Genomic DNA, 13,032 nt, shown 5'->3' with positions numbered 1-13,032 from the left:
TGTATTTACTAGTAGGGTAGGCTGGTATATATAAGAGGGGAAACCGTGACGCGGTAATGGAAGGTAATGTGTGTGTAGATAGTGAGTAATTGAACTGCAGTCACAGGGTATTGTTGAAGTTAACGTTCGTTCGTTATAGTGTTGTTTTAGCGCGAGTATTGAGATTAAGTGTATCGCAGAGTTATATTTGGAAAGAATAAACCAGTTTTATTAAGTAAAGACTTGTGTCGTTAAAGTTTCGTTGGAACGAAGTTACGGAAAAATCAATTAACAAACGGAGATGTAACAATACCTTGAGCTTAGACATTTACATTGCTCTTGTATATCAAGATATAAAAGTATATGGTCATTGTCTATGTAATTATATATCAGGAAACATCATAGTTGATTTTTTGTTTAGAGATACAAAAAAACAAAATTCTATGCAGTATAGTGACGTCTTTTTATATCCATTGCTCGTTTCAAAAAGTTTCACCAAACGTGTAGTCTTTGTTCACTGTTTCATTCTAGCCTAGGAACAAATAGAAAAAGAAGAATAAAACAAGAATTGGACAGGTTCTTATTTTGACACCTAAAACAATTAATTGATTGATGTCTTAGAAAATTTACAAATATCCTTGCTTACTCTACTTTTATTCTGTTTAATTTTCTCATAAAAGAAAAATATGTAATAAAAGCTTCAGAATAAAACTGTTTTCAAGGTTTCTGAACTTATGAAATTATAAAGTAAAAATTAACTGTGCATCAGGCTGTAATATTGGTTTGATTTTTTTCTTTGTGTCTGTATACATTTTCTCCTTGAATCAGCACACTTTACATGTTAATTCATTTTATTAATGTAAACTATTTTTGGATAATAACTATTTTCTGCTTTTTTTAATCTAACAAACTATTATTCAGAAATCTGGAATGATCAAAGATGGGGAGAAGACATCCAGGAAGAAGGATAAGAAACTTCGGGAAGATGAAAAGTTAGAGAAACGTCGATTGAAGGAAGAGGTATTTATGGTTGAATGATTGAATAAAATAGTTTAAGAGCTTTTAATTTTTTTTTTCAAACAAATATTTAGCTCATTTGAGATACTTGTGATTACTTCAACATTAAAAAAAAATCAAGTTCAATATTTTAAGTAATTTGATCATTTCCTTTGCAATTAGGAAAAAGTCAGTTTTGTATATCTTTATTTCTGATGGTTTACATGTGATTAAAGGTGATTTGAATAATTTTAGGGTCATATCTTTGTGAAACTTAAGTGAATTTTGTAATATTACTTTAGGCATTTGTGTGAAATTTTAATGATTAGATAATGTTATATAATCCAATTAAAAACTAAACCACTGAAGAAGCAGTGTGGAAGAAATGCTCTTAAAATCTTTTAGTAAATAGGCTATTTTACTTAATAGTTTATCTTTTAATCATTTTATTACTAATTGAACTGCTCCTATGTTATCTTGCATCTAATCAGATTTGAGTCTAGCTTCACGTTTCTACTTTTTTCTTCAAAAGCACTATTTTCAAACTGCTTGCAGAACATAGATCTGTAGCAATTCTCTTTTGCTTTTGAACAGAAGCGGCTTACAGAAAAAAAGAAAAAGAAAACGGCCCAGGGAAAGGGAGGAAACGTAAATCAGACAATTCAAGGACTGGAAAGCTTTGCCCAATCAGAAGATAATCAAATCCCACTATTTGTGGAAAAGTGCATCAGGTTTATAGAGGAAGAAGGGCTAGACTCTGAAGGTATTTACAGAGTGCCAGGAAACAGAGCTCATATGGACCAGTTATATCAGAAGTTTGATGAAGGTATGTAGTAAACTTTGAATAACTAATAGTCATGTCAAGTTTTGTATGCTTGTGTTAAAAAAATTGTTTCATTTAGAATAGAAAATTTGTATTAATATATGAGAAAAAAATTTGTTATTTTTTCTTTGCTACTGTTTTACATTGTTTTATACATACATACAATTTCTAAAAACAAAAATCTCCAGCCAGGTGGGGAATGGATGCTCGACTCGCAATCTGAGGGTTGCAGGTTCGAATCTCCGTCACACCAAACATGTTCGCCCTTTCAGCCGTGGGGACATTATAATGTGACGGTCAATCCCACTATTCGTTATTAAAAGAGTAGCCCAAGAGTTGGCGGTGGGTGGTGATAACTAGCTGCCTTCCCTCTAGTCTTACACTGCTAAATTAGGGAAGGCTAGTGCATATAGCCCTCGTGTAGCTTTGTGCGAAATTCAAAACAAACAAACAGAAATCCCAGTATCAACATATTGACATTCTGTGGAGTCATCATTACATGCTGATGTATTGAATATATAAATAAAGGTGAAGAAATCAGGACTGTTCAGGTAATTTACTTTAACAGACAAGGTTAAGCCAGTTGTGAAGAATAACTTCATGATATTTTTTTCCCCCAGATCCACAGGTTTCGATAAGAGATCTTGATATTCCTGTTAATGCTGTTGCTACAGCCCTAAAAGATTTCTTCTCCAAAAGGTTGCCACCCCTCTTTTCTGTCTCTGTTATGGAAGAACTGAGTGAAATATCAAGTAGGTGGAAAAGGAAACCATTGTAATTAAGAATATACATTAGCTACTTATTTATGTCTACAAAATTAATTTTGCTGTTAACTCTTTTCTTTCTTTGAGAAGTTTCTTTTGTTTGACTTACTTGGTTTTGATTTGTAGTCAGAATAATGATGCTTTATAACCACAAGCCACAGAGAAACAACTAGCTGAAAATTTGTCATTGTAGGTTCTAGCTGTAAATTACTCTTTATGTATTAGTTATCCAACAGTATTTGGCCTCATATTTTGTTAATCATTTCCAGTTATTATCCTAAAATCATGAGGATTTTGTTATTCATGTGAATAAAAATTAAGTCACAGAGAAATATTCAACTTTAATCAGAAAACATTTTTTGTCTCCTTTTTGAACATCAGAATTGTTTGGACTACAGAGTATTTTTTAGGTGTATCAAATTTCAAAATTTAAGTAAAAATAATAATTCTCATTCTGTTTCAAATTAAAAACGTTTTGAAATAAATATTGTCATTATATAGCATTTAGTTAGTGTAATTTACAAAGAAAAATGAAACACAAATTTTGTGCAACTCCAAGGAGTACCACCTCAGTTTATTTTCAACACTTTTCTGATCATCATAAAATACAAACTTATATTTTATATAAAACTATAATTCCTTGAAAATTTAATGATTTGTTGTTTTTATCATTTGATTTCCCTTCTCTGTTGGTTTTATTACTACATCCCTTTATTGCATATGGTCTGAGCAATTAATAATAAAGTTCAACTTTGAAAGATACAGGAGATAATTGCTAAATATGATTGGATAGAATAGGTTATATTCTATTTACATCATTGTAGAGTAGATAGAGGTTTAAGTAGAGGTGAACAAAGTTATGTAATGAGAAGTTTAGAACACATAAAAGAAACCATGGATTTCAGAATCTTGTTATAATATCATTAGAAATTCTCATTCTTCAAAATGTTTTCATGTTACACTATATCTGTGTGAAAGCTATAAAATTTTCTTTTATGACAAGACATCAGTTAAACTTAGGTTCTTACAAGTACTATGGATGATGACAAATTAATTTGTGGTTCAAATCCTTACTTATTAAAAAGAAATATGTTTATTAGATAGAGATGGATCTCAGTCAAGAGTTATTTTTGGTAAAAATCACAATACATAGCATGATAGGTGGTCCTAGGTCAGTTGTTCTCAACCTTTTTAAATCCACTGAACACTTCTGGCATCAAATTTTAGTCACAGAACCCTTCACAGTGTTTGTTACAAAACATTTTACTGTAATACTGTATGTATAATTTTTTGACAGAGTACATATGTTTAATGCAGCTCACTAATTTAAAACATTGCAGTGACTTGTTATGTTTTGTCATTATGACACATGCTATACTACTAAATACGATGAAGTTAGATTGCAATTATGTGACCAGTACGTAGTTACACATTAGAATATGTGGAGCTCTTGCATTCTGTTGAACCCCAATTTCTCGTAGAACCCTGGTTGAGAAGCACTGTCCTAGGTCACTGATAAACTTTTGTCAATGTTTGCTGTGTTTTTTCTGATTTATAGCCAGAAGTGGTGACTATTGCAATTGACAAAATTAAAGTATAAAAAAAATTGTCAAATAGTATCAGTTGTGCTGAAACTTAGTGGATGTTTAAAATTGAATTTTCTGATCATCATCAACCAAAAAAATCTAGTTGTAAGACAAAACTAATTATATTTCCTGTTTTTATAAAACAGTGACTGAGAACAAAATTTTATAAATTTCACAATGTGGAAAAATGATAGAAATACTAGGATGAATTTTTTAATTTTTAAGCAGAAGCTAGATACTAATTAGTAAGTTTATGCCTAAGTTTCAAGGATATTGTGACATCCCATCAGTTCTGAGAGGGTTGATAGTTTGCTTATTATTAATGTGTCCTTTTTGAAATCTTCTTAACTGATGCCTTGGTTTAATGTGGTGACATACTGTAAAAAAATTTTCATTGAAAAAAATGTTACATTAAAAATGTAAACCTCAAATATAAATATTTTTAGTAAATAAAAAATAATAGTTGAAAGTTTCAACTCTCTGTTTATGGTACCAGGTATGTATTATTTTGTTACAGATGTTCAAGACAGGAGCTGTCGTCTTTTTGCCCTTCGTGATCTCCTCAAAAAGATACCAAGAGCAAATTTTGAAGTTTTGAAATTTGTCTTTCAGCATTTTGTTAGGTAAGTTATGAACTTTGTAAAATGTGAAAGCTTTGTTAAATAAAGATTTACTGTTTCAGTTATTTTGTGTCTTCTTTGAGTAATATTTGTCCATTTGTTTTAACAGTTTCTTCTCTTCAAGGCATGTTTTCTTCTCTGTTGCTATTTTTGCTTTTTTGTTATATTGAGAGCAATTCTGAATTGTCATTAGTGTTATGTCAGTTGTCAACATTTTATTACACCTACAGTTTTGAGAGAGAGGAAACAATGTTAATAATAATTTAGTATTTAATTTCTGTTTCTTGGTTATTAAGAACATTTGTGTTTTTACTTAGGGTGGCTGAGAACTGCCGACTGAACAGCATGGACAGCAAAAATCTGGCTATCTGCTGGTGGCCCACACTTTTGCCTCTAGAGTTCAATGATATGGGAATGTTTGAAAGAATGAGGCCACACTTAGAAGACTTAGTGCAAACAATGATTGATCAGTTTCGCTTCCTATTTTGTGGAGAGGAGGAGGTAGTCATGGTGTGATGATAGTGTCAATCATAACTTTTGATTAAAGTCTTTATAGTCATTTGCTCGGAAGATTTTGTAAAGAGTTTCTTGCTAGCAAGACCTGAGGAAAGTCTGCTACACAATAACTTTTGACATTTTCCTCCAAAGAAGTTGCATAATGTAACCTGTTAAGGTGCTGAAGAGCTATTGTTAAGTACTGTATTGGTGCAAAATATTTGTGCAAAGCACAGGAAATACGTCAACCATTTCCGAATAGTGAAAGAAATGGTCATATCAGTACGTAATATCCTTCCTCTGTAATAAGTCTCAAGCAAGATTATAACCTCTTTACTGTTGTTTCAGTGACAGTCTCCAATGTAGAACATTGTCCCTCTATCATCAACAAAGAATATAATGCACAGATTCTACCACCAAACTGTGTGGACTTCCATCTATAGAGGTAGTGTGTACTTTCTCAGTGTTGAACAATCAAGTTGTATTTTGCTGCATGGTTATAACTTTTTTTTTTTTTTAAAAAAGCACAATTATTTAAGTAACTGATGAAAACCTAACAAATGGAAAAATTATCTAACACTACATACCCAACTTTTTTTTTCTGTGCAGATGTAACCTTTAACATTTTGTGAACAAACTTTAGATAGTCACAGCATAGAAAAGAATACCTTTCTACTTGTACTCCCAGCTTTGTGTAGAGATTGCTAATGTACAGTTGTGTACAAACCAGTCTAACATCATACTAGTACGTTTTATAAAGTGTACAATGCTCATTTTGTCCGAGAAAAAGTATTAGATATCTCATAGCTCAGTTAATTTCTGTGACAAGTTCCTTTATTGTAAATAGATAGATTTATCTTTTCTGTTGCCCTGTCCACCACCCACTTTACATTGAATTCAGAAGCAAAGTTATAACATTTTTCCCACAAATAAGCAAGAAAATGTTTTTTTGAACAAATTTATTGGATAAAAAGTTTTGTAGCTGTTATGTCTTTTCAGAATCTCTGCTTCCTTTTACTTAAAGCTAGATGTGATATAAGGATTGAAAGTATTAGTGATGATAAGTAAAAATGTTGGTAATGCTTGTATTTCAATGACAGTTCTGTGTAATCACATCCTATCTTTAACTGCAATCACATGACTGCATGTGTGTGCATGTATAAAAAGACTAAATTATTCTTTCTGTAAATCAATATTCAAATATATTTGCATTTTTTTTATCTGCAATTGTTTTTTAATGCTAACTTTTTGATAAAATAACATGTCTGTCAATAAACATTTATTTTGTTCTAGCTGAGATTAATGTAAAGCCAGATAGAAAGGAACTAACCACTGTACTAGTATTCTTGATGAAATTTATTTATAGGGCTACGCTCCAAGTTCGTTAAAATGATTTTTGAGGAATGTAATCGTTTTCTTGTGAATTTCAACCATTCAAAACTTTAGTATCTGTACACTAGTCTTGCAACTCCCCCCCCCCCCCAAAAAAAAAAAAAAGTTTACACATGTATGAGTTGCTGCTCAGTTCCTTTATCCTGTCTGGTCCAGTTGTTGGGGTCATATATAATTGTACTTTGCAACACCTGACAGCAGCATCAATTTTTCCAGAAAGTTCCAATGTTGCATTTAAATAAATTCTGGAGTGGTTACTTTACTTTGTTGTACATTTAAGTCACTTGTGATAATGATGTAAATTTCAGTTGTGTACAGACTGATAAGATATCTTTATTGTGTTCTGGCCAAACTTATAGATATCCGTGTAGCTCTGTATTCTACTCAACCTTGTAATCATTGTGGTATGGCTGTAGTACTAGTCTGTAATGGCAGACTTTGCCTACTACAGGCCGTTCCAATAAAGATGGCTGTCAACAGTAATACTCACATCTGCTACTTTTAATGTGATATTATTTTATCTCTCTCTCTCTCTTTTCTCTTAACCTTTGTCTAATATCTGTATAATTTTCATACTGGCTCATAAACAGTGAATTGTGAAATGCTACAAAATTTAAGTTTAGTTTGCTGATTCATAATATCTTATATCTTAAATAACGTTTTACTAAACTTTTCAATTTATTTTACTTAAAAGTATTTTGTTAAGGAAATATGATATTAAAAAACACTCAGGTTTTGTTTTTTTTTATATGGGTAATACCATATAATTCTGTTTAATAAACTAATGCTTGAAACATCGTGGTGATACTCAGGCATTCTATCTGCAGGTCTTACCTGTACATTGGTAATACTAGATAACTTCATTTAAAAACATACATGTAACAGTATGAAACCACAAATGAATTCCACATCATCAACACCCAAATGATCTGTTTACAAGACTTACTTACAAAATTCATAAGACAGTTTGTGTGTTAAATTTAGTTTAATTATTCATAATATTATCTTATGTCGTAATGTTTTAATCACCAAATCACACTTTCTTATATTGTTAATTTAGAAAGATTAAAATGTCATATTGTAAATCTGCATAATGATATACTGATAAAAAATACCACTGCCTGAATACTTTTGATACTAAATTAAACTTGGTCCACACTACATTATTGCCTTTTTTTTTTTTATTGTAATGTAAAAGATCATTCATGACATGTCATTCATGTAATAATTTCTACATTCAAACTTCTTAAAGATTGGTTTGATCTATTTTTCTTAGAAAACTAATAATAAAGTAACAGAAAATGGCTAAAATCAGTATCATTATTGATACTCAATCCACTCCAAGAACAAGAAGACTGCTTTGCTGGTCTACTTCTGAATGATAGTAAAATTAATTCAAATAAAATAGTAACAATAATAAAATAATTAATATTAAAAATAAAATAAATGAATAATATTGTGCTATTAATCCTTATCCTAAAAATCTGATTTGTGATTGACTTAAATAAAATTAATAATATTTGCATTTAATATTGTTCACACCATTACAGTTGTTGTTCATAAAAGTTGATATGAATAACACCCAGACCACTAATATGTTTGCTGAATGTGGCAGAAGTAATGTATTATAACATGTTCTTTACTTTCATGAGTTCTAAAAATTTTATTTACAAGTTATAATTAACATCCTTGAATACCATCTTTTGACAACAACATTGTTTTGATTGTTTGTCTGCAATAACACAAATGTGAAAAATCTAGAGAACATTTGAAATTGTTTCACATTTTCTGTTAAAAATCTTTTAAAAGATCTTTGAATACAAAGGCGATATATCTTAAAACTAAGTTAGTGTGTTTGCATTCAAACTTGAAAAGTACTAAATACTGAAATTTGTTTGGCTTACAACATTAAAATCTACAAAAAAAAATCACAAATTTCCACTTTTGTTATTAAAGGAAACTACAGTGAACAATAATTAGTCATTTGGTCTCAATGGGAATAAAAAAAAACTTGCTATACAAGTAATCACAGAAGCAGGATTAGTCTTTTACCTCAAACCATTTAAAGATTTTTAGAAAAATAGGCAAACAGAGAAAGAAGAATTGTGTAAAAGACAGTCAAAGATCTTGTGTTCCGGAGTTAAATTTAAAGACTATAAAGGAAACAACATTTCTACTCTTCCTCCAGAAAATTAAGTCAGACAAATGAATTATTGTTCAATGTTTGCAATCCAGATATTAATCATGGAAACATTTTAGAAATAATTTTGCATTTAGTATGGAGTATGGTGTTTCTTTGAAAAACCATCTAGACAAATATGTCAGAGTAAGTGAAAGACATAGAAAAATTATGTAAAGTCAAGCTTCAAAGGTATGGGTCATAGAGATATAGTAACTTTTTTTTACAGAAAATGCATTTCATGAAAATCATTGAAGCAATCAGATGAAATAGGTGACAAAAGATACAGCATTCAAGTAGATTTCTTAAGATATCAAACGAATAATTATTTGCCATGTGAAAGAGGGGGCAGTACGAGAATGTTTAATTTCAGTGCATCCCATGAAAGAAAACTTCTGGCATTGCAATAAATTATTAAAGTCAAACTTTATAGAGATTGGGCTCAAGTATGAAACTATTGCTGGTGAATGTTTTGATGGTGCATTAGACCTGAGAGATTTCTACAGTGGATTAAGATCACAAATTGCTGCAAGTGTAGTGGATGCAGTTTACCTTTGGTGTTATACTCATATTTTAAATCTGTGTTTCGAATTGTTGTGATATTTTTTAAGGTAAAAGTATTTTAGGATCTGGTTGCAACTCATCATGGTGATTCTTATAAAAAAATTAATAGATGTAGAGAAGCCTTAGATGCTGTGAAAGTTATGCAGGAAAAGTTGTCAATTGAAGTTAAAAGAAAACTGGTGAATAAGACAGTGGGCGAGAGAGAAGGCTGTTTGGAAAGAAACAATGCCTGCATCTTAATGTTCTTCATTTCAAGGTTACACAAGTTTGATTGTAAAATCAGCTTCTGCTTCTAAAACAAAGTCCCTTTTTTTTAGAAATTGGTAGCATTCAGTACTGTCTTCACGGCATACATATTCTTCGAAATATTTTAGTTATTTAACTTGCCTCCAAATACCTACAAAGTATAAACCACACTGATTAATTACCAGGTTGCCTGGAGAGTGGTGGATAAGCTAAAAAAAAAAAGCGGATTTTTGTTTGATCAAGGAAAATACTGCGAGCTCTTGTGCTAAGACAAATGAAACAGTTGCTGAGAATGAAAATATTTCTTACATTGTGGAGGTACGATATAAGCTTACCATTAAAAACATTGCTAAAAAGACAAAAGATGTACGACTGGTGGAACTTAGTTTGATAAGAGGTCAACTGGTGGTAAACTGCGGCTTCTAAGCGTTGAAGTATTCAGATGTATTATGGATCAGATTATTGTGAGTCCTAAAGAGTATTTTACTTAAAGCAAGGACCTCATTGCTGACATGCTGTGTTTGGGTCATCATTTCTTCAAAAAAATTTGAAAGAATCCAAAGTTAATTGAAGGAGGTTTTCTAAAGAAAGCACAGTCTTAGAGGGCTGAACTGCTCAGTTCTGTGAAGGTTCGTCCTTGTCTTATTGGCAGTATTTCCGAGAGAAGACATCATTGAACAATGAACTTTTATGAAACTGTTTGAAATTGAAAATTAAATTGATAGGGGATTAGTTATTGAACAAGTTGCATCTATTTGAAATAAACATAATTTTTTTAATATTATTATATTAAAATAAGAAGATAGAAATGCATGGTATGCCTACCACACATTTCCTCCCCTCTGTTTAAGGCTTGTCCTCAAAATTACATTAATTTTATCTTTAAATTAATCAAATTTATAACCATGTGTTATGCAGGGAGCACTGTAACCTTCTATCACCCTTGTAAATAAAGACAACAAAACACTTCCACAAAAATTATAACTTCAAATAAAAACTGAATCATAAAAGTACAATGATCAAAACCCTTAATATCAAAATTACGTAAATTTCACATTAGAAATGAAAATATATTCTAATAAGTATTATGTAAATCCAACTCAGAATTTCACAAAATAAAAAGCAAAAATGTTTTAACAGTGAATACAAGTTTTGGAAGCAAACCGAGTTTTGAAACAGATACTTTAACAATTACACAATTTGCCAGACATCATAAAATATAGTAGAAAAGCAATACCCTTTAACACAAATAATGGTTTTAATAACATTAAATCAAACAAGATATAAAGTGAACCCTATAAGAAGATAACATAGATACTTAAAACACAATTCATACAAGATGAGAAAGCAGAAATGCGTCCTTTAAATACAATAATATAATTGCTACTTAATAAAAATTCGCAAAGTAAAACACCAGACATATATTTGTTGTGCAAGAGAAACACTAAACACATTAAAATCTGTGTAATCACAAATAAATAAATCCTTTAAAGTAAATCACAATACCAAAATTACAAAATCCAGTATTACGTGGGACTAGAAAAAGTACACCCAAAACTAAAAAAGAAGAAAACATTAAATACTTTTAAATGTACTTATTCAAAAACCATGTTAATGAGGAACGAAAGTAAACACTCCAAAAATAACATTATTTATTCAACAAAATAAAAAAAAGGAAGTATATTTACAGACATAAATTTTAAATATGAAAATGGTTCACGTTTGATATAAATTACCAGTAAATAGTTTTAAAGAAATACAGGAATATATATAACATTCGCAAACACACACTTAAATTAAAAAGAAATGTACACTATTCACCCATGGCAAGCATGAGACTTCACTCTTCTCATTGTAATCCTACAAGCAGATTCTCAAATGTGGCAGTTGTCGTTTAATTGACCACCATAGTTGCCCTCACCTTATTTCGGGCTTGACCATGCTTTTGATGTGTGCTAGCTAGTGCCTCACCTTCTACTTCAGCTCTCTGCTACTGCTGATCCTCCTCCCTAACATAGAAGACCAAAGCTTTGATCTTACTGGTAGTCCTCTTCTGCTAGTGTCATTTGTAGATGGAAATCTGCTAAATATGGGTTGGTTTGTGATGATATCTAATGCTTTTGATACTATTCCTACTCTCAGATACCTCTGGAGTTGTTCTGGGGGCCACTTATTGCATGTATCTTTCTAGATGGCCTTAGTTCCCCAACACCATTATGTAAAAAGGGTATTCCTATCTTGGAAAGCACTTATTTTTACAATTTGAACGTAATAATATTTTACTCCCAAAACGACAAATTTTGAGAGGCATCATGCCATCTATGAAACAACAATGTCCAAATGTAGTTCTGAGACATGGAACTCCATCATGACTTTATATTTGCTGTGGCTGTTGTGACTTGCATATTCAAAATAATTTTAATATAACATACTCAACCCTCTAAATATGCACGCTTATAAATTTAGGGGCCACAAAGAAATAACTTGCATCAGGGCTTAAATTGACAAACCCATTACGGTGCTAGTCAAGTTTAAAAAAAAACTTCTCAAAAAACAACATTTACAAAACTGAAAGTACGAGAAGTCACATGTACAGGATTCAAGTAATTACATCAACACACACTAATACAACACATAAGTACCTTTTCTTTATTGTAGGTTTTGTTTAATTCTGTATTAATTAAACTGGTAATGCCTTGACTGTCATGGAAGTGGGTGTATCTCGACCCTGCTGGGACAATGGTAGGTCCGGCATTTGATGATGATGCCCCTTGTTGACAACAAGCCACATTCTTAGTAGTAGTAGAGAAGGTCTACAAGTCAGCTGGTTCATTTAGACTTCCACAGTAGTTGTCTTCATGTGGCAGTGGGCATCATCAAGAGCATAGTCAACTCTTGAGAGTGTTCATTCTCTGGAAAAGTTTTCTTGGGCTTAGATATTTAATGCTCCAATCAAAGAGGCAACATTTCTATGGGACTTGCGTGAACTCATTTCCTCTATTACCTATAGAAATGTATCTCTAACATCTGTGAACTTTTCAGTCCCCTAGGCTTAACTGTGTCTATTCTTGACCAATACCTATAGCTGTGCTCCCCTCTGTCATCTTCACCAGAAACAGCCAATTTGGCTTACTATTCAACCCATTCATATTCCCTTTGATTATGTCTGGTAATCAAATGGATATAGATTGGCTCCAGCAGGAAAGGAATTTGGTTGAAAGTGTAAACGCTGGTTTCTACACATATAAGATGATTTGGATTAGAGGTCTTCAACTTCTGCTTCTGGCTGCTAGAATCTAATAACGTTTTTACATTGCCTTTTTTAGGGACCTTCTTCCAATAATTGTTTGTTTGTTTTTGAATTTCGCGTCAAAGCTACTCGAGGGCT

General features: G+C 31.4%; 1 protein-coding gene across 18 annotated transcripts in view; it reads left to right on the top strand.

The window, feature by feature from the left end:
• The window catches only part of LOC106461353 (rho GTPase-activating protein 190-like), a 196,619-nt gene extending 189,479 nt beyond the window's left edge, over positions 1 to 7,140 (top strand). For 17 of the 18 annotated variants that reach the window (XM_022388263.1, XM_022388264.1, XM_022388273.1 and 14 more), the window contains 5 exons: positions 901 to 999; positions 1,570 to 1,801; positions 2,419 to 2,550; positions 4,645 to 4,771; positions 5,086 to 7,140. In XM_022388263.1, the coding sequence (XP_022243971.1) occupies positions 901 to 999; positions 1,570 to 1,801; positions 2,419 to 2,550; positions 4,645 to 4,771; positions 5,086 to 5,284 (789 nt within the window). In that variant the 3' untranslated portion in view covers positions 5,285 to 7,140. The remainder of the gene's footprint in view (positions 1 to 900; positions 1,000 to 1,569; positions 1,802 to 2,418; positions 2,551 to 4,644; positions 4,772 to 5,085) is intronic. The other variant, XM_022388266.1, reaches the window with a different exon arrangement.
• Positions 7,141 to 13,032: the final 5,892 nt, after the last annotated feature.

This window comes from Limulus polyphemus, unplaced genomic scaffold (genome assembly GCF_000517525.1).
Source record: "Limulus polyphemus unplaced genomic scaffold, Limulus_polyphemus-2.1.2 Scaffold941, whole genome shotgun sequence".
Taxonomy (NCBI): domain Eukaryota; kingdom Metazoa; phylum Arthropoda; class Merostomata; order Xiphosura; family Limulidae; genus Limulus; species Limulus polyphemus.
The sequence above is the reverse complement of the archived record's forward strand: the minus strand, read 5'-3'. Positions and strand labels throughout refer to the sequence as shown.